This window comes from Microcaecilia unicolor, chromosome 6, assembly GCF_901765095.1.
Source record: "Microcaecilia unicolor chromosome 6, aMicUni1.1, whole genome shotgun sequence".
Taxonomy (NCBI): domain Eukaryota; kingdom Metazoa; phylum Chordata; class Amphibia; order Gymnophiona; family Siphonopidae; genus Microcaecilia; species Microcaecilia unicolor.
Window position 1 is genome coordinate 8,056,320 of NC_044036.1, and position 17,776 is coordinate 8,074,095.

The following is a 17,776-nucleotide window of genomic DNA, read 5'->3' on the forward strand; positions in this document are numbered from 1 at the left end:
CTATTCCCGAACCCGTGGGATAGTTGTGTCCATCAAAAAGCAGGTGGAGCTAGCGAATTGAAAACTGAGCTGAGACATATCTCTCTTGGCATCCAGTCCAGCTCCACTTTTCAGAATCTGGTTCTGAGTGCTTTGCTCCTGGTCTAGTTGGTCAACTGGTCTCCAGTTGAGCTTTGTGGGTGGCTTGAGTCTGCAGAGTCATATCTGGAGGTCTTCAGATCCCTGTCTCTGATGCCCTGGGAATTTACTTCTTCCCTTGTAGATCTATACCACTGCATTGAAGTGTCCCGATTTTTGTTACTACTACTATTAATCATTTCTATAACGCTACTAGATGTATGCAGCACTGTACACATTGTATGCAGGTACTGTCTCAGTCCCTAGAGGGCTTACATTCTAAGTTTTTGTACCTGGGGCAATGGAGGATTATGTGACTTGCCCAAAGTCACAAGGAGCTACAGTGGGAATCAAACTCAGATTGCCAGGATCAACGCCTGTTACACTAACCATTAGGCCATAGCCTCGGTTCAAGCAGAATTTCTCACTGCCCTCAATCTCAAGGAGATGTACTTGCATATGCCCATATGGCTGCCACATCAGAAGTTTCTACATTTTGCTATGCTGGGCTGTCATTTCCAGTTTGCTACGGCTCCAAGAACCTTTACCAAGGTTATGGTAGTGGTAGCAGCCTTCCTTCAGCACCAGGGAATTAGAGTTCACCCGTATCTCGATGACCGATTGGCTCATTTCTGCATCATCCTATTCAGATAGCATGGCAGTGATGGACAAAGTTTTCAGTCTTCTGCAGTCAGTGGGTTGGGTGATCAGTTTCGAGTCGAGCAGACTAACTCCATTGCAGATGCTGGAGTATCTGGGCGTTCTATTCAACACAGCATGGAAGAGGATCTTCTTCACACAGTGCAGGAGGTCGAAGCTGGTTCAACAGATTCGTCTTCTCTTCAGTCGAGGCAGGCCCAAGGTCTGGGACTAAATCCAAGTTCTGGGGTAAATGATGGCAGCGCTGGAAGTGGTGCCATGGGCAAGGGCTTATATGCAGCTGTTACAGGAATTTCTTCTTAGCCGTTGGTCTCCAGTGTCACAGAAGTACGACCTTAATCTGCCTTGGATGCCAATTGCCAGATGGAGAATGCAGTGATTGTGTCATGGCCGTGCCCCCATGTCCAAACTCACCTTTTTCCAGTGGTCAGGCTCTGCAGTTTCTTCCAACTGCCTTGTCCCTGCATTGATGCATCTGTTGCAGGGTTGCCAGGTGGAAAATTTTTTTCCCACCCAAACCAGCCTAAATCCAGCCCAAAACCCGCCCAAACTCAAACCCCGCCCCTGACACCCTCACCCCTGCATCATCAATCCCGCCCCGCCGTCGGCCCCGCCTCCCCCGTTACCGGCCCCGCCTCCCCCATCATCGGCCCCGCCCAGAACGTCACCCCGCCCAAAACGTCACTAACCCCGCCCCCCGCGGCCGAAAAAAAAACGCCTAAAAACCGCCCAAAAGACAAAAAAGAAGCCCAAAAAACGGCAACCCGCCGCGGGCAAAAATTTCCTGCGGCGGGTCGCGGAAAACCGCCCAATTGAGCGGTAAAACCGCCCACCTGGCAACACTGATCTGCTGCCTGTTTTCCTGTTATACAAGCCTCACTCTGGTGTTCCTGCATCTAAGCCTCACTCCAGTCTATCCAAGCCTCACTCTCATGTTCCTGCATCCAAGCCTCACTTCAGAGTCTATCCAAGCCTCACTCTGGTGTTCCTGCATCCAAGCCTCATTCCAGGGCACCAGAGGTTCTGACATCATCCGTGAGGACCTTTATAAGGAACTCTGGGACTTTCATGCTTTGTCTTTGTGTTCCCTGTTTGGAACCAGTTCCTGCTTAGTCTTGTTTCTGTGTGCCTTGTCCCTGAAGCCTTATACCTGTATGCCTTGTTTCCTGCCTAACTTTGTTCCTGTGAGTCTTGTCCCTGAATCCTTGTTCCTGTGTGTCTTGTTTCTGAACCTTGTACCTGGAAGCCTTGCTCCTCCAAACCTTGCTCATGAAAGCCTTGCTCCTGCAAACCTTGATGCTGAAGCCTTGTTCCTGTGTAACTTTGTTTCTGCCTAACCGTGTTCCTGTGAGTCTTGTTCCTGCAGCCTTGTTTCTGCCTAACTAAGTTCGTGTGAGTCTTGTACCTTAAAGCCTTGCTTCTGCAAACCTTGTTCCTGAAAGCCTTGCTCCTGAGTTTCTGCCTGTTTGCTTCTGTTTGTTCCTGTCGCCTAGCTCCAGCCCTGCTTTGTCTACCATATCTTGTTTTGCTCTTTCTCGTGTCTGGATCGAGTTCTAGCCTTATTTCTGTGTCTTGCCAGGTTCTTGTCTGGATTCAGTTCTAGCCCTGTTGCCTTTCTCTCTTTGCCTTTTCTGGATCCAGGTTCTGTCTTGCCTGTCTTCTTTGTCCTGTTGTGACTAGCCTTGTCTTGCCTAGTCCTGTTCAGATCCAGTCTTTGCCTTGACCTTGTCTTGCCTTTTCTGGACCCAGTTTTAACCTAGTTCTGTGTCTGCCTTGTTCTGCCAGGGGTTCAGTTCTAGCCTTGTTGCCTTGCTTGTCTTGTCTGAACCCAGTTTTAGCCCTGTTTCCATGTCTTGCCTTGTTCTGACTGGGTTCCAGTTCTAGCCCTTTGCCTTGTTTTCTTTGGCTCATCTGGATCTGGTCCTTGTCTTGTCTTTAGTACCTTGTTACTTCTGTCCTGCCTAGTTTAGCCTTGCCTTGTCCAGTCTTACCTGGTTTATTCTAGCCCTGTCTTGTCTAGCCTTGTCTTGCCCAGTCCTGTCTTGGTTCTTGTTCTGAATCCTGCCCTGTGCCAGCCCAAGGGACTTGTCTGCCGCAGCTTTGGCTGCAGTCCAAGGGCTGACCATCCCTGAATCTGTGACAGGTTGTTGTCACCCAGCAATCTGACCAACAGAGATCCCTTTCCGATAACACAATGGGAGGTGGTGACAACGGACACCAGCAAGTCATGTTGGGGAGCTCATTACATCTGGCACCGGGCACCTGGACGGAACAGGAGTCTCAGTGGTTAATCGCTTGGAGCTCAGGGCAGTGCTGAATGTCTTATGCGATTTTGCTCCCTTTTTGGTGGGAAGCCCCAGCATGAGTTTTCTCCAACAATGTGACAGCAGTAGCTTATATCAACTAGCAAGGCAGGACCCGCAGTTGACCGATGGCAATGGAGGCAGCCTTCCTCATCAGTTGGGTGGAGAAAAATCTTCTCTGCTTGTCGGCAGCTCACACTGCAGGGTCCTTGAATGTGAAGGCAGAGTTTTTCAGCAGACACTCCTTGGACTCAAGAGAATGAGAACTATTCCACCAGGGGTTTCAGCTGGCAGTGACTGATGGAGTTCTCTGCTTCTGGACTTGATGGTGACAAAAAAGAAGTCCGAAGTGCCCGAGTTATTCAGCTGTTGGAAAGAACCGGGCTCGATGGGGATCGAAGCCCTACTGCAGCCCTGTCCAGGGACACATCTACTGAATGTCTTCCCTCCTTGACCAATGGTAGGCTTCATGTTGAAAAGGATCATATTGCACTGGGGTCGAATATTTATTTATTTGTTTGTTTGTTTATTTACAAAGCTTGATATACCACTGTATGCCAAAATATGGCTTCAAAGCAGTTCACAGTAAAACAATGATATGTTGCTAGAGAAGGCAAAGTAAAGCTAGGAGTAAGCAAGATTAGGCTACAGGGAAGAGGCGAGTTTTCAGAAAGGTAATTTGGTGTAGGAGGATTCTGAATGAAGGTAGGGGGGTAGGGCATTCCATAGTTTGGGACCAACATAACTGAGAGCTGATGCATGTGTGGATTCTAGTCTGATGACAGAAGGAGGGGGAAGCTGAAGTAGACCAGCATTTGTGTAGCGGAGTGAGCAAGCAGGTGTATAGGGGATGAGACGGGAAAAGTAATCCAGGGCAGTTGGGAGGTGGGATTTGAACACTAATGTTGGCCTCAGAGACTGTAGTACATGGCTCTGCTTTGACTGCTGGACAGGGGTCCTCTCCAACTTCCACAGGTACATGGCCTACTGAAGCAAGGTCCAGTGTTCATACAGAATCCTTGGCCATTGAAAGGGCTCGATTGAGACAAAAAGGTTATTCTGATTTGGTCATTGCTATCTCACTTCAGGCTCAGAAACGCTCTACATCCATGGCATATGTGAGGGTGTGGAGGAATTTCAAGGGCTGGTGACTGTCTCCCTTCTCTGTTCAGATCGTGCACATCCTAGCGTTTCTCCAGGCAGACCTTCAGAGAGGATTGGCATTGGGTTCTCTGAAATTTCAAGTGTGGCTTTGGCCTGTTTTAGGGGCTGACTACAGAAGACGTTTCTTGTGGCTCACCCAGATATCATTGGATTCTTGCAGGGAGCAGGCTGGTTCCAGCCTCCCTTTCATACACTGTGCCAGATTAGAACCTTAATGTAGTCATTTGGGCTTTTCAGAAGCCTCCTTTTGAGCCACTCCAGAAGTCCTCCTTGAAAGATTTTACACTCAGGACAGCAATCTTGGTGGCTGTTGCATTGGCATGTAGGGTTTCAGAGCTTCAAGCTCTCTCTTGTCAGGATCCCTTTCTTTGCTTTTCGGAAGCAGGGATCTCCCTGCGCATAGTTTCTTCCTTTCTTCCAAAAATGATAACAGCATTTCATCTCAACCAATCTATGGAGCCTCTGTCCTTTCGCAGAGAGGATGAAAAGGCTTAGTATTACTCCTTGAAGTTTCTTGATGTGCATAGCATCCTCATTAGATATCTAGACGTCACAACTGAGTTTCATAAATCAGACAGACTGTGTTTTTTGATAAACAGAAGATTGGCCTCATGGCTTCCAAGCCAGCAATTACTAGATGGCTAAAGGAAACTATCACGTCAGTTTATTTGCTTGCGGGGAAGCAGGCTCATTCTACAAGCTGTACAGCAAAATCCTGAGCAGAGACCACCTTACTATTTCTGGCAGATATTTGCTAGGCGGCGACATAGTTGGCACTGCATACCTTTACCGAGCATTACAGAGTGGACTTTGTGGCATGCTTGGAAACCAGTTTTGGGGCTTCAGTCCTCAGGATGACAGTTTCAAGACCCCACCCACTCTAGAGATTACTTTTGAGCATTCTACAGGTTCTGGAATAGTGGGAAGCCACATAGTTGAAGGAGAAATTGGGTCTTATCGGATCATTTTCTTTCCATTAGTCCTTCTCACAATTCCAGAGGCCTGCCCAAGATTTCTGAGTTGTTTAGTCAGTGCAGAATAATGGTTCAAATAACGATTGTCACCTTGCATGGTGCTCTCTGCATATCTCTTGTTCTCTAAAAGTTGTCCAGAGATGAAAGGTCCACACGTTTGCTCGTCTGGTTAGTGTTAGGTTAGCAAGTTGTTTCAGGTTGTTGTGTTTATTCTGAGTTTCTCCTTACTGCTTGTCTACGTAAAGACTGAGGAGCTGGACTGGACGCTGAGAGATGTCTCAGCTCAATTTTCTCTATCTCCAACTGCTGGTTGATGCACACAACTATCCAACAAGTTCTGGAATAGTGGGAAGGACTACTGGAAAGAAAATTATCAGGTAAGATGTAATTTCTCCTTCTACAGGGTTATCCTTGGAAATCTACCCATCTTGGATGCTTTAAGGCCCAGAATTGATCCTGAGTCTCCTCTACACTGTAGCTGTAGCACTCAGGTTCAAGGATTTGACCTACCAAGTCAGTTTAAATAAAGGACATGAATACTGTAGTAAAATAACATTACACATCTCCCCCCTTCCATGTTTCTCACCTCTAGAGAGAGGCTGGCCTGCCTCTGGCTGTCTGCATGATTCTGGTTCCCCATCGCATACAGAAGGTGATGCACTACTCGAAGCTGGATGAGCTCCTCACAAAGATCCAGGGATTCCTGAGCCAGCATGCTGTCAAAGAAACCTAATCAGCTCCTGGAAATAGTGTCATTGTATCTACCACTTATCAGTTCTATGGCACTACCAGATCCACACAATGCTAGTCAGAGGTCAGGGAGAGTTCCATTGCACCTACCACTTATCAGTTCTATAGTGCTACCAGATCCACACAATGCTAGTCAGAGGTCAGGGAGAGTTCCATTGCACCTACCACTTATCAGTTTCTATAGTGCTACCAGATCTACACAATGCTAGTCAGAGGTCAGGGAGAGTTCCATTGCACCTACCACTTATCAGTTCTATAGTGCTACCAGATCTACACAATGCTAGTCAGAGGTCAGGGAGAGTTCCATTGCACCTACCACTTATCAGTTCTATAGTGCTACCAGATCTACACAATGCTAGTCAGAGGTCAGGGAGAGTTCCATTGCACCTACCACTTATCAGTTCTATAGTGCTACCAGATCCACACAATGCTAGTCAGAGGTCAGGGAGAGTTCCATTGCACCTACCACTTATCAGTTCTATAGTGCTACCAGATCTACACAATGCTAGTCAGAGGTCAGGGAGAGTTCCATTGCACCTACCACTTATCAGTTCTATAGTGCTACCAGATCTACACAATGCTAGTCAGAGGTCAGGGAGAGTTCCATTGCACCTACCACTTATCAGTTCTATAGTGCTACCAGATCTACACAATGCTAGTCAGAGGTCAGGGAGAGTTCCATTGCACCTACCACTTATCAGTTCTATAGTGCTACCAGATCTACACAATGCTAGTCAGAGGTCAGGGAGAGTTCCATTGCACCTACCACTTATCAGTTCTATAGTGCTACCAGATCTACACAATGCTAGTCAGAGGTCAGGGAGAGTTCCATTGCACCTACCACTTATCAGTTCTATAGTGCTATCAGATCTACACAATGCTAGTCAGAGGTCAGGGAGAGTTCCATTGCACCTACCACTTATCAGTTCTATAGTGCTACCAGATCTACACAATGCTAGTCAGAGGTCAGGGAGAGTTCCATTGCACCTACCACTTATCAGTTCTATAGTGCTACCAGATCTACACAATGCTAGTCAGAGGTCAGGGAGAGTTCCATTGCACCTACCACTTATCAGTTCTATAGTGCTACCAGATCCACACAATGCTAGTCAGAGGTCAGGGAGAGTTCCATTGCACCTACCACTTATCAGTTCTATAGTGCTACCAGATCTACACAATGCTAGTCAGAGGTCAGGGAGAGTTCCATTGCACCTACCACTTATCAGTTCTATAGTGCTACCAGATCCACACAATGCTAGTCAGAGGTCAGGGAGAGTTCCATTGCACCTACCACTTATCAGTTCTATAGTGCTACCAGATCTACACAATGCTAGTCAGAGGTCAGGGAGAGTTCCATTGCACCTACCACTTATCAGTTCTATAGTGCTACCAGATCTACACAATGCTAGTCAGAGGTCAGGGAGAGTTCCATTGCACCTACCACTTATCAGTTCTATAGTGCTACCAGATCTACACAATGCTAATCCGAGGTCATGGAGAGTTCCATTGCACCTACCACTTATCAGTTCTATAGTGCTACCAGATCTACACAATGCTAGTCAGAGGTCAGGGAGAGTTCCATTGCACCTACCACTTATCAGTTCTATAGTGCTACCAGATCTACACAATGCTAGTCAGAGGTCAGGGAGAGTTCCATTGCACCTACCACTTATCAGTTCTATAATGCTACCAGATCCACACAATGCTAGTCAGAGGTCATGGAGAGTTCCATTGCACCTACCACTTATTAGTTTTATAGTAAGCAAAAGAACATAAGAAAAGCCATGCTAAGTCAGACCAAGGGCATCGAACCCATTGCCTATCTTGGTCACAAGTAGCAGGAAGATCTCAAAAGTGGATCAAATTTCTTACAGCTCATGTCCAGGGATGAACAGTGGCTCTGTCTAGCAGACTAATATTTTATGTACACTTTCTCCATTAAGTTGTCCAAACCTCTTTGATTCCTGCTATATTAGTCACCCTGACCACAACTTCCGGTATCAGAGTCCACAGCTTAATAACGCACTGTATGAAAAAAATATTTTCTGTGATTTGTTTCAATCTGCTGGTCATTATTTTTATGGGGTGTTCTCTTGTTTTTGTGTTGTTTAAAAGGTTAAACAACCATTCCTTATTTACCTGTTCCATCCCACTCATAATTTTATAAAATTCTATCATATCCCCTTCTCAGTCTTCTTTCTTCCATGCTGAGGAGCGACTTAACTGACAGGCTAAGGTAGGCAGAACTATGGAGGGACAGTGCAAGTTAAAATCTTTGGAGTTGGGGGGGGGGGGGGCGGTCAACACCTATGTCGGCAGTAAAGGGACAGTAGGGGCATTTTTGAATGTGGTGGTGTAACTGCTGCAGATGTACCAGATGCCTCCCCCTAATACCTCTGTTATTGATGGTATTATGCCCACTGAATACAACAAAGTACAACTTATAAAACAGAACGGCATTTGCAGTATTCTGAAAATATATGCAAACTGGCTTCCAGTCAGTCCTAACTCCCCAATCCAGCATCTTCCTGTTCGCCATGTAATAGAAATCCTGTATTGCTGGCAACCATAAAATGATTTGCCTATCAGTTTTTTGGTGGGTTGTCAAATAACCACCAAGCTTCAGATCTTCTGGCCTTCACTTTACTGCTGAGTTACCAAACATGTTTGGAATATATTTTATCTGTTAGATCCCACTGCCGCTCCGTGAGATCTCAGCAAGTTACTTAACCCTCCATCGACTAGGTACAAATTTAAGGGTATGTTCATTAAGGCATGTTAGCGTTTTTAACGTGCCTTTAAAGTTAAGGTGCATTAAGCACTAACATGCCAATACATGCCTATAGGCGTGTTAGCGTTTGATGCGCGCCAACCACTAACGCGCTAAAAATGCTAATGTGCCTATAGCATGTCTTTGTAAACACAGGTCTGAGATTGTTAACCATCCAAGGACAAGATAATGCCTCTTGTACTTGAATGTACAAATCCAAAATCCTAGTACCAGACAGACAGTGAAGTTATACAAAACAATACAAATGTCACTCAGGACACATAGAGCAATTCTACCATACCATAATAGCAGTAACTTCCACAAGTCACACAACAAAGGCCTGCCTAGGAAAAGACAGAATTGTAAACACTATAGTGGACACTAGAACATCAATGCACCAATCGGAAAACTAAGCAAGCTAGATGAGAACAGATCGATCCTACACAGACATTCAATACTAACAGACTACCTGATCTTTTTCAAATACGCAGAACACAGATAGACCTTCACCAAGTATAAAACGAGTATCCACAAACTAAACATAGAAATATGTAGACAAAAATTAAACTGAACCCCCCAAAAAGCCAGACACTGTGTGAAATGCAGCACCAGAGAAGCACAAATAGTGATGCATGCCCCCCATGTACTGTGCAAAATATAAAGATAGCTGGTGTAAATTTCAAAAACTGACATAGACCAGTCACTACATTACAAATTAACAAATAAAAATAAAACAAAAAAATGGAAAATAAGGGGATGCCTTTTTAGTATTGGACTAACAGTACATTTTTAAAATTAGTTTTCAGAGGCCTGAATCTCCTGCCACGGGTCAGGATAGTATACTGCTATTATGGTATACTACCCTGACCAGAGGAGGGAGGTTTTGGCCTCCAAAAGTTATTTAAAAAATGTGATGGTCCAATACAAAAGTATCATCTTAGTTTCCATTTTTGATTTTATTTTTATTTATTAACCTTTAGAATGGAATAACATAGCAACCACAGTACTTTATCCTAAATTAAAAATAAAATTCTTTTTCCTACTTTTGGTGTCTGGCTATTTAGGGCTTCTTTTATTTATTTATTTATTGCATTTGTATCCCACATTTTCCCACCTGTTTGCAGGCTCAGTGTGGCTTACATAGTACCGTGAAGTCGTTTGCCAACTCCGGTGGAGAAACAAATGCAAAGTGATGTTATAGTCGAATAAGGTTCATATGTTACAGACACATTGGGACCCGTAGACAAGAAGAGTTATATAGTGTTCATTACGAGCTTTAGTTACATTGTGTTGCAGGGTTTAGACACTTAAGTTGGGTCGGTGGGGTATGCGTTTTTGAACAGGTTGGTCTTTAGTAATTTCCGGAAGTTGAGATGGTCGTACGTTGTTTTCACAGCTTTTGGTAATGCGTTCCACAGTTGTGTGCTTATGTAAGAGAAGCTGGATGCATAAGTTGATTTGTATTTGAGTCCCTTACAGCTTGGGTAGTGGAGATTAAAGTATGTACATGTTGATATGACTGTTTCTGGTTGGTAGGTCTATGAGATCGGTCATGTATCGCGAGGCTTCGCCGTAAATAATTTTATGGACCAGGGTGCAGATCTTGAAAGCAATACGTTCTTTGATTGGGAGCCAGTGCAATTTTTCTCAAGAGGGGTTTGGTGCCTTCGAATCGCGTTTTTCCAAATATAAGTCTGGCTTTGAGCGTTCTGAAGTTTCTTTATGAGCTGCTCTTTACATCCCGCATAGATTCCATTGCAGTAGTCAGCATGGCTTAGTACCACTGATTGTATCAGGCTGCGGAATGCGTCCCTCGGGAAGAATGGTCTCATGCGTTTGAGTTTCCACATTGAGAGGAAGCCCATAGGAACTGAATGGGCTTCCTCTCATTTACCACACAGGAATCGCTAGCGCAGCTTTGTAAAAAAGAGGTCCTTAATTTTTTTAATTGTGTTGCTCTGAGTCACTGAATTCCTCTGTCTTCTCTTAACCGTCTTGCAGGTTTCCTGTGTGTCATTTTTCTCTCTCCTCTCTTTACTTCCTCCACTACAGCCATATCCAACACTGATTTTTTCCTTTTAGCTTTATACCATTTATTATTCTGCCTCTGTCCAGATTTCAAGGTTACTTTCAGGCTTATTTTCAAAACAGAAGGGCGCCCATCTTTCGACGCAAATCGGGAGATGGGTGTCCTTCTCCCAGGGTCGCCCAAATCGGCATAATCGAAAGCCGATTTTGGGCGTCCTCAACTGCTTTCTGTCGTGGGGACGACCAAAGTTCATGGGGGCGTCGGAAGCGTAGCAAAGGTGGGACTGGGGCGTGCCTAACACATAGGCGTCCTCGACCGATAATGGAAAAAAGAAGGGTGTCCCTGACGAGCACTTGGGCGACTTTACTTGGTCCATTTTTTTCTTACGACCAAGCCTCAAAAAGGTGCCCGAACTGACCAGATGACCACCGGAGGGAATCGTGGATGACCTCCCCTTACTCCCCCAGTGGTCACTAATCCCCTCCCACCCTAAAAATAAAAATTTTAAATATTTTTTCCAGCCTCAAATATCATACCCAGCTCCATGACAGCAGTATGCAGGTCCCAGGAGCAGTTTTAGGGGGTACTTCAGGCAGGCGGACCCAGGCCCATCTCCCCCTACCTGTTACACTTGTGGTGGTAAATGTGAGCCCTCCAAAACCCACCACAAACCCACTGTACCCACATGTAGGTGCCCCTTCATCCCTAAGGGCTATGGTAGTGGTGTACAGTTGTGGGGAGTGGGTTTTGGGGGGGGGGGGGTTGGGAGGCACAGCACACAAGGTAAGGGAGCTGTGCACCTGGGAGCTTTTTCTGAAGTCCACTGCAGTGCCCCCTAGGTTATCCGGTTGGTGTCCTGGCATGTGAGGGGGACCAGTGCACTACGAATGCTGGCTCCTCCCATGACCAAAAGGCTTGTATTTCGTCATTTCTGAGATGGGAGTCCTCGGTTTCCATTATTGCTGAAAATCGGGGACGACGATCTCTAATATCGACCTAAATTTCGTGATTTGGGCATCCCAGACCGTATTATCGAAACAAAAGATGGACGCCCATCTTGTTTCGATAATATGGGTTTCCCCGCCCCTTCACCGAGACGTCCTGCTCCTCAGGGACGCCCTTCTTTTTTCCATTATTGGTCGAGGATGCCCATATTTTAGCCACGCCCCAGTCCCGCCTTCGCTATGCCTCCAACACGCCCCCGTGAACTTTGGTCATCCCCGCGATGGAAAGCAGTTGAGGACGCCCAAAATCGGCTTTCGATTATGCTGATTTGGGCGACCCTGTGAGAAGGGCGCCCATCTTGCGATTTGTGTCGAAAGATGGGCGCCCTTCTCTTTTGAAAATAAGCCTGTATGTTACTATAAACCTTTTGTAAGGCATGAGAAAAAGCAGACATAGATCAGGAAAAGTAGAAAGTTCCTGATCAGATGTGGTATGATTATTCAAGTTAGTGTTAACCGGAATAGAAGAAAGGGAAGAGGCAGATGGCCAACCAGGCGACTGTACTAAGGCCTGGCCACGATCCCAAAACTGGGTGAGTTGAAGCCAAGAGGAGGAGGAGGAGACAATAATTTGTCCAGGCTGCTAGTCTAGGGCTTGGTGCAAGGAAACAATCTTCCGCAAAAAAAAGCCTGCCAAATCACAAATCATCTGCAGTAAGCAGGGAAGGACAAGAGTCTGCAAAGGTGGGCGATGTCAAGTGATTCAGAATAGCATATAACTTTTTTGAATTAGGCGCTCTCAAAATGCATTCAGAGTAATATCGTTTCCTAGCGTCAGAGATTTGTTGCTTATAGAAGAGATCTCCTGAAATTCTATAGGAAGCTATTAGGGCTAAAAGAAACGCCTTCAGAAAATGGAAGAAGGAACCGCCTGAAAATAACAAGAAACAGCATAAGGAGTGTCAAAGCAAATGCAAGGCGCAGATTAAAAAGGCCAAGAGGGAGTATGAAAAAAAGATAGCATTAGAGGCAAAAAAACATAGTAAAAATTTTTTTCGGTATATTAAAAGCAGGAAGCCGGCAAAAGAATCGGTTGGGCCGCTGGATGACCGAGGGGTAAAAGGGGCGATCAAGGAAGACAAAGACGTAGCGGAGAGACTGAATGAATTCTTTGCTTCGGTCTTCACCGAGGAAGATTTGGGTGGGTTACCGGTGTCGGAAATGGTATTTCAAGCGGACGAGTCGGAGAAACTTACTGACTTCACGGTAAACCTGGAGGACGTAATGGGGCAGTTCGGCAAACTGAAGAGTAGCAAATCTCCTGGACCGGATGGTATTCATCCTAGAGTACTGATAGAACTGAAAAACGAGCTTGCGGAGCTACTGCTAGTGATATGCAACTTATCCTTAAAATCGAGCGTGGTACCGGAAGATTGGAGGGTGGCCAATGTAACGCCCATTTTTAAAAAGGCTCCAGGGGAGATCCGGGAAATTATAGACCGGTGAGTCTGACGTCGGTGCCTGGGAAAATGGTAGAGGCTATTATTAAAAACAAAATTACAGAGCACATCCAAGGACATGGATTACTGAGACCAAGTCAGCATGGCTTTTGTGTGGGGAAATCTTGCCTGACCAATTTACTTCAATTCTTTGAAGGAGTGAACAAACATGTGGACAAAGGGGAGTCGGTTGATATTGTGTATCTGGATTTTCAAAAGGCGTTTGACAAGGTACCTCATGAAAGGCTACAGAGGAAATTGGAGGGTCATGGGATAGGAGGAAATGTCCTATTGTGGATTAAAAACTGGTTGAAGGATAGGAAACAGAGAGTGGGGTTAAATGGGCAGTATTCACAATGGAGAAGGGTAGTTAGTGGGGTTCCTCAGGGGTCCGTGCTAGGACCGCTGCTTTTTAATATATTTATAAATGATTTAGAGATGGGAATAACTAGCGAGGTAATTAAATTTGCTGATGACACAAAGTTATTCAAAGTCGTTAAATCACGACAGGATTGTGAAAAATTACAAGAGGACCTTACGAGACTGGGAGACTGGGTGGCTAAATGGCAGATGATGTTTAATGTGAGCAAGTGCAAGGTGATGCATGTGGGAAAAAAGAACCCGAATTATAGCTACGTCATGCAAGGTTCCACGTTAGGAGTTACGGACCAAGAAAGGGATCTGGGTGTCGTCGTCGATAACACACTGAAACCTTCTGCTCAGTGTGCTGCTGCGGCTAAGAAAGCGAATAGAATGTTGGGTATTATTAGGAAAGGTATGGAAAACAGGTGTGAGGATGTTATAATGCCGTTGTATCGTTCCATGGTGCGACCGCACCTTGAGTATTGTGTTCAATTCTGGTCGCCGCATCTCAAGAAAGATATAGTAGAATTGGAAAAGGTGCAGCGAAGGGCGACTAAAATGATAGCGGGGATGGGACGACTTCCCTATGAAGAAAGACTAAGGAGGCTAGGGCTATACAGCTTGGAGAAGAGACGGCTGAGGGGAGACATGATAGAGGTATATAAAATAATGAGTGGAGTGGAACAGGTGGATGTGAAGCTTCTGTTCACGCTTTCCAAAAATACTAGGACTAGGGGGCATGCGATGAAACTACAGTGTAGTAAATTTAAAACAAATCGGAGAAAATTTTTCTTCACCCAACGTGTAATTAAACTCTGGAATTCGTTGCCGGAGAAAGTGGTGAAGGCGGTTAGCTTAGCAGAGTTTAAAAAGGGGTTGGACGGTTTCCTAAAGGACAAGTCCATAAACCGCTACTAAACGGACTTGGAAAGATCCAAGATTCCAGGAATAACATGTGTGGAATGTTTGTACATTTGGGAAGCTTGCCAGGTGCCCTTGGCCTGGATTGGCCGCTGTCGTGGACAGGATGCTGGGCTCGATGGACCCTTGGTCTTTTCCCAGTGTGGCATTACTTATGTACTTATGTACTGACCCTACTTAAATACCTGAACCCAGCAACATGACAAAACCAAAGAATGCAATGGACATAACGTAACTCTTTCTCTATATGATTCCCTAATATGTTTGTTTGTTCCGCATGAACCCTATTCTACCATAACATCACTGTGTAACTGTTTATACCAGAATTGGCGAACGCCTCTTCGGTACTATTGTTAAGCTACATTGAGCCTGCAAATAGGTAGGAAAATGTGGGATACAAATGTAACAAATAAATAAATAAATATCCCTCTTTTTGATTGTGTCTACCTATAGCTTTCCATCTTTTTCCTTCAACTGGCCCTCCCATTCCCCAGTCTTTTATTAATTCTCTCACTCTTCCCGCTTTCAATCCAGCATCTCTCCTCTGTCTCTCCCTACTTCCATCTAGCATCCCCTCTCTCTCCCCTTATATCCAGCATCTCTTCCCTCCCCTTTTCTATCATCTCCCCCTCTGTCTCCCATTCAGCATCTCTTCTCTTTCTTTCCCCTCCTCCAAACCAGCATCTCTCCTACTACTACTACTTATCATTTCTATAGCTCTAGAAGACGTACGCAGCGCTGTGCATTTGAACATGAAGAGACAGTCCTTGCTCGAAAAAGCTTACAATCTAATTAGGACAGACAAAAAGGACAAATAAGAGATAAGGGAATTACTAAGGTGGGGATGAAAGTATGGGTACTGAACATGGGTAGCATCTCTTTTCTCCCGCCCTCCTCTTCCTCTCCCCTCTCCCATTAAGCATTTTGTTCTTTCCCCCATCCATCCGACATCTCTTCTCTCCCCCATCTTTCATCTAGCATCTTCCCCTCTGTGCCCCCCTCCATGAATCCAGTATGTCTTCTATCTCCTGCGCTATCCAACCCTGGCATTTTCAGTTCTTCTGTCTGCCCCCCCCCCCCCCGGCACCTCAGTGGGGATAGGACTGGACAGCAGGCGGCCACATGCAGAGAGGGGAGGTGGGGAAGGCTATGGTTGGGACTGGAGAGGTTTAGCCTCCCCGTCTCTTTTACTGGGTGTCTATGCTGAGGTGCCCTAACCTTTTCAGCCTCTCTTCATAAGGGAAGTGTTTCATTCTTTTTATCATTTTTGTCACTTGAACCTTTTCTAATTCATTTATCTCCTTTTTGAGACAGGTTGACTAAAACTGCACACAGTACTCACCGGAGATTACGTGGGTGCCAGCTGATATTCAGCCAGGGCCTGTATAAGACAGTTAATGGGGGCCCCTACTGAATACTGGATGGCATCCACATAACTTTTCAAATCCTATTTTTAACTCCCTTCCAGCCTCCATCATTAAGAACCCCTGTCCTGGAATGTTCCCCCCCTTCCCAGTCTCAATAAGCTCTCTGGTCCTTCCTCAGATCCATGGGGGTGATGTGGTCTGAGATAGTTCTCCTCAGGTCTGCCAGCTGCAGAAGCTTTTTCACCTCCTGCGGGTCCTGTTATTAGCCAGGAACCTGGAGAGCGGAACCGAACAACCCTCCCCTTTCTTACCCGATAGCTTTGGCTGCGGCTGCCTGCTGCATGAACACTGGTAGAGATGCAGTCAGTTGGGCCATGGAAGGATCTGCAGGGAAACAGGAGAAGCTACTAAACCTACTACATTTGTAAGCAATATGCAGAGAAATAGCGCTTGGAAAGCATCAAACAAGTCTAGAGGCAAAGCAGAAGGTCATCTATATATGGAGATTAAAGAGACACACAGCGATACAGGCTCATATGCAACGTGCTGCTTCCACTTCCAGCTTTTGTCAGCCTGGGAAACATAGTTCTGCTATATCTAATTCCCAGAAGTAAAAATACTAAATAAATAAAATCCCAAGTACTGGTCCCATTAAACACATGCACATAACTAGGGTTTAACCGGAAGTGCTGGCAAGCTGTTCTGCACTTTGCAAGGTACTGGAAGAGGCTTGAGTCTCTTACCATCAAGAATTTTTGGCCTGATTTTCTCCTTCTCTTTCAGAGGTGGTTTTAGGAGCATCACCAAGCCGCTGAGCAGGGAGGAGCGGACATTATAGTGCACAAGTTCCTTTATCATCTGCAATGCTGCAATATACAACACAGTTGGTCATCCAGAGAAGATCCCTGCACGATATATTAAGATAACAAGAAAAGCCTTCATGCCCACAAACACCTTCCATGCTTGTCAGTCATTAAAGATATAAAATGCCCAGCGTTACAACCAGACCATAGAAAGACAAGAGCAGAAGTGCTTTGTAAAGGCCCAGTTTATAAATGAGTCCCTGGTACATCGTGACTGGAGAGAATAGGTATATGGACTAAACTATTTCCTTATGGCACCATCCTCAAAAGTTGCTAGTATAGGAACCCCCAGGTGGACCAATGTTCAAGGGTGTTATTTGGGACTAAACAAGCAATAAACGTTGGGTCCTGTAGGGTGGAGAGAAGAATTCTCTTCAAGACCCTCACTTCTGCATCTCTTTTACGGTATTGGTTTCTGTTTCTCGGTAAGGGTGCTCTCAGAAAACATTCCATTCTACACATGATCAGGTAACTGTAATGCTTAATTTAATAGTAACCCACTAAGGTCAAACTTCAGAATGGTCATTAATCGAGATGAGTAGTAGCAAAAAGAACACTTGAAGTAGTACAGTTTTTTTTCTACAAATGTACAGTGATATATACAACAGCTTTACTGTCCTCCTCTCCAAGTGTCAAGAAGACTTGATTCTCCCTTGCTGTTCTCTCACTCACTCCTTTCTAGGCTCAATAAGTAGGTTCCTGGGACCCTAGCTGGAATAGGATCCCATGCCTTTATGAGTTGTATCACCTGGGGACTTAGTCTCCTTCATCTCCTTAGTTTAGCTATGAGGGGGTCTTTTTCTTTGTCTCCCCTTCTTGAGAGATCAGAGACCTCACTGGTTTGTTTGTCCAGTGTTTAGATTAGCTTGGTAAAAATAGAACTCTTAAAAATGGCTGTTTTTATATAGGACCTAGAGAGATTGCTGAACAGGGTGTGACTGCCAAGCCAAAGCCAGCTTACAAAGAAAGTAGGCCTACCTTTTCTCTTTATGGAACAGAGTGTATTTCTGGCCTAGGCCTTGCCACCTGAGTGTGATAGACCAGACAGATTG

General features: G+C 45.3%; 1 protein-coding gene across 5 annotated transcripts in view; it reads right to left on the minus strand.

Annotated features, from left to right (window-relative positions):
* Positions 1-17,776, minus strand: part of ARMH1 (armadillo like helical domain containing 1) — a 69,632-nt gene that overhangs the window by 13,399 nt on the left and 38,457 nt on the right. For all 5 annotated transcript variants that reach the window (XM_030207261.1, XM_030207260.1, XM_030207257.1 and 2 more), the window contains 3 exons: positions 16,605-16,727; positions 16,173-16,245; positions 5,805-5,934 (listed from right to left, as the gene is read on the minus strand). In XM_030207261.1, the coding sequence (XP_030063121.1) occupies positions 5,805-5,934; positions 16,173-16,245; positions 16,605-16,727 (326 nt within the window). The remainder of the gene's footprint in view (positions 1-5,804; positions 5,935-16,172; positions 16,246-16,604; positions 16,728-17,776) is intronic.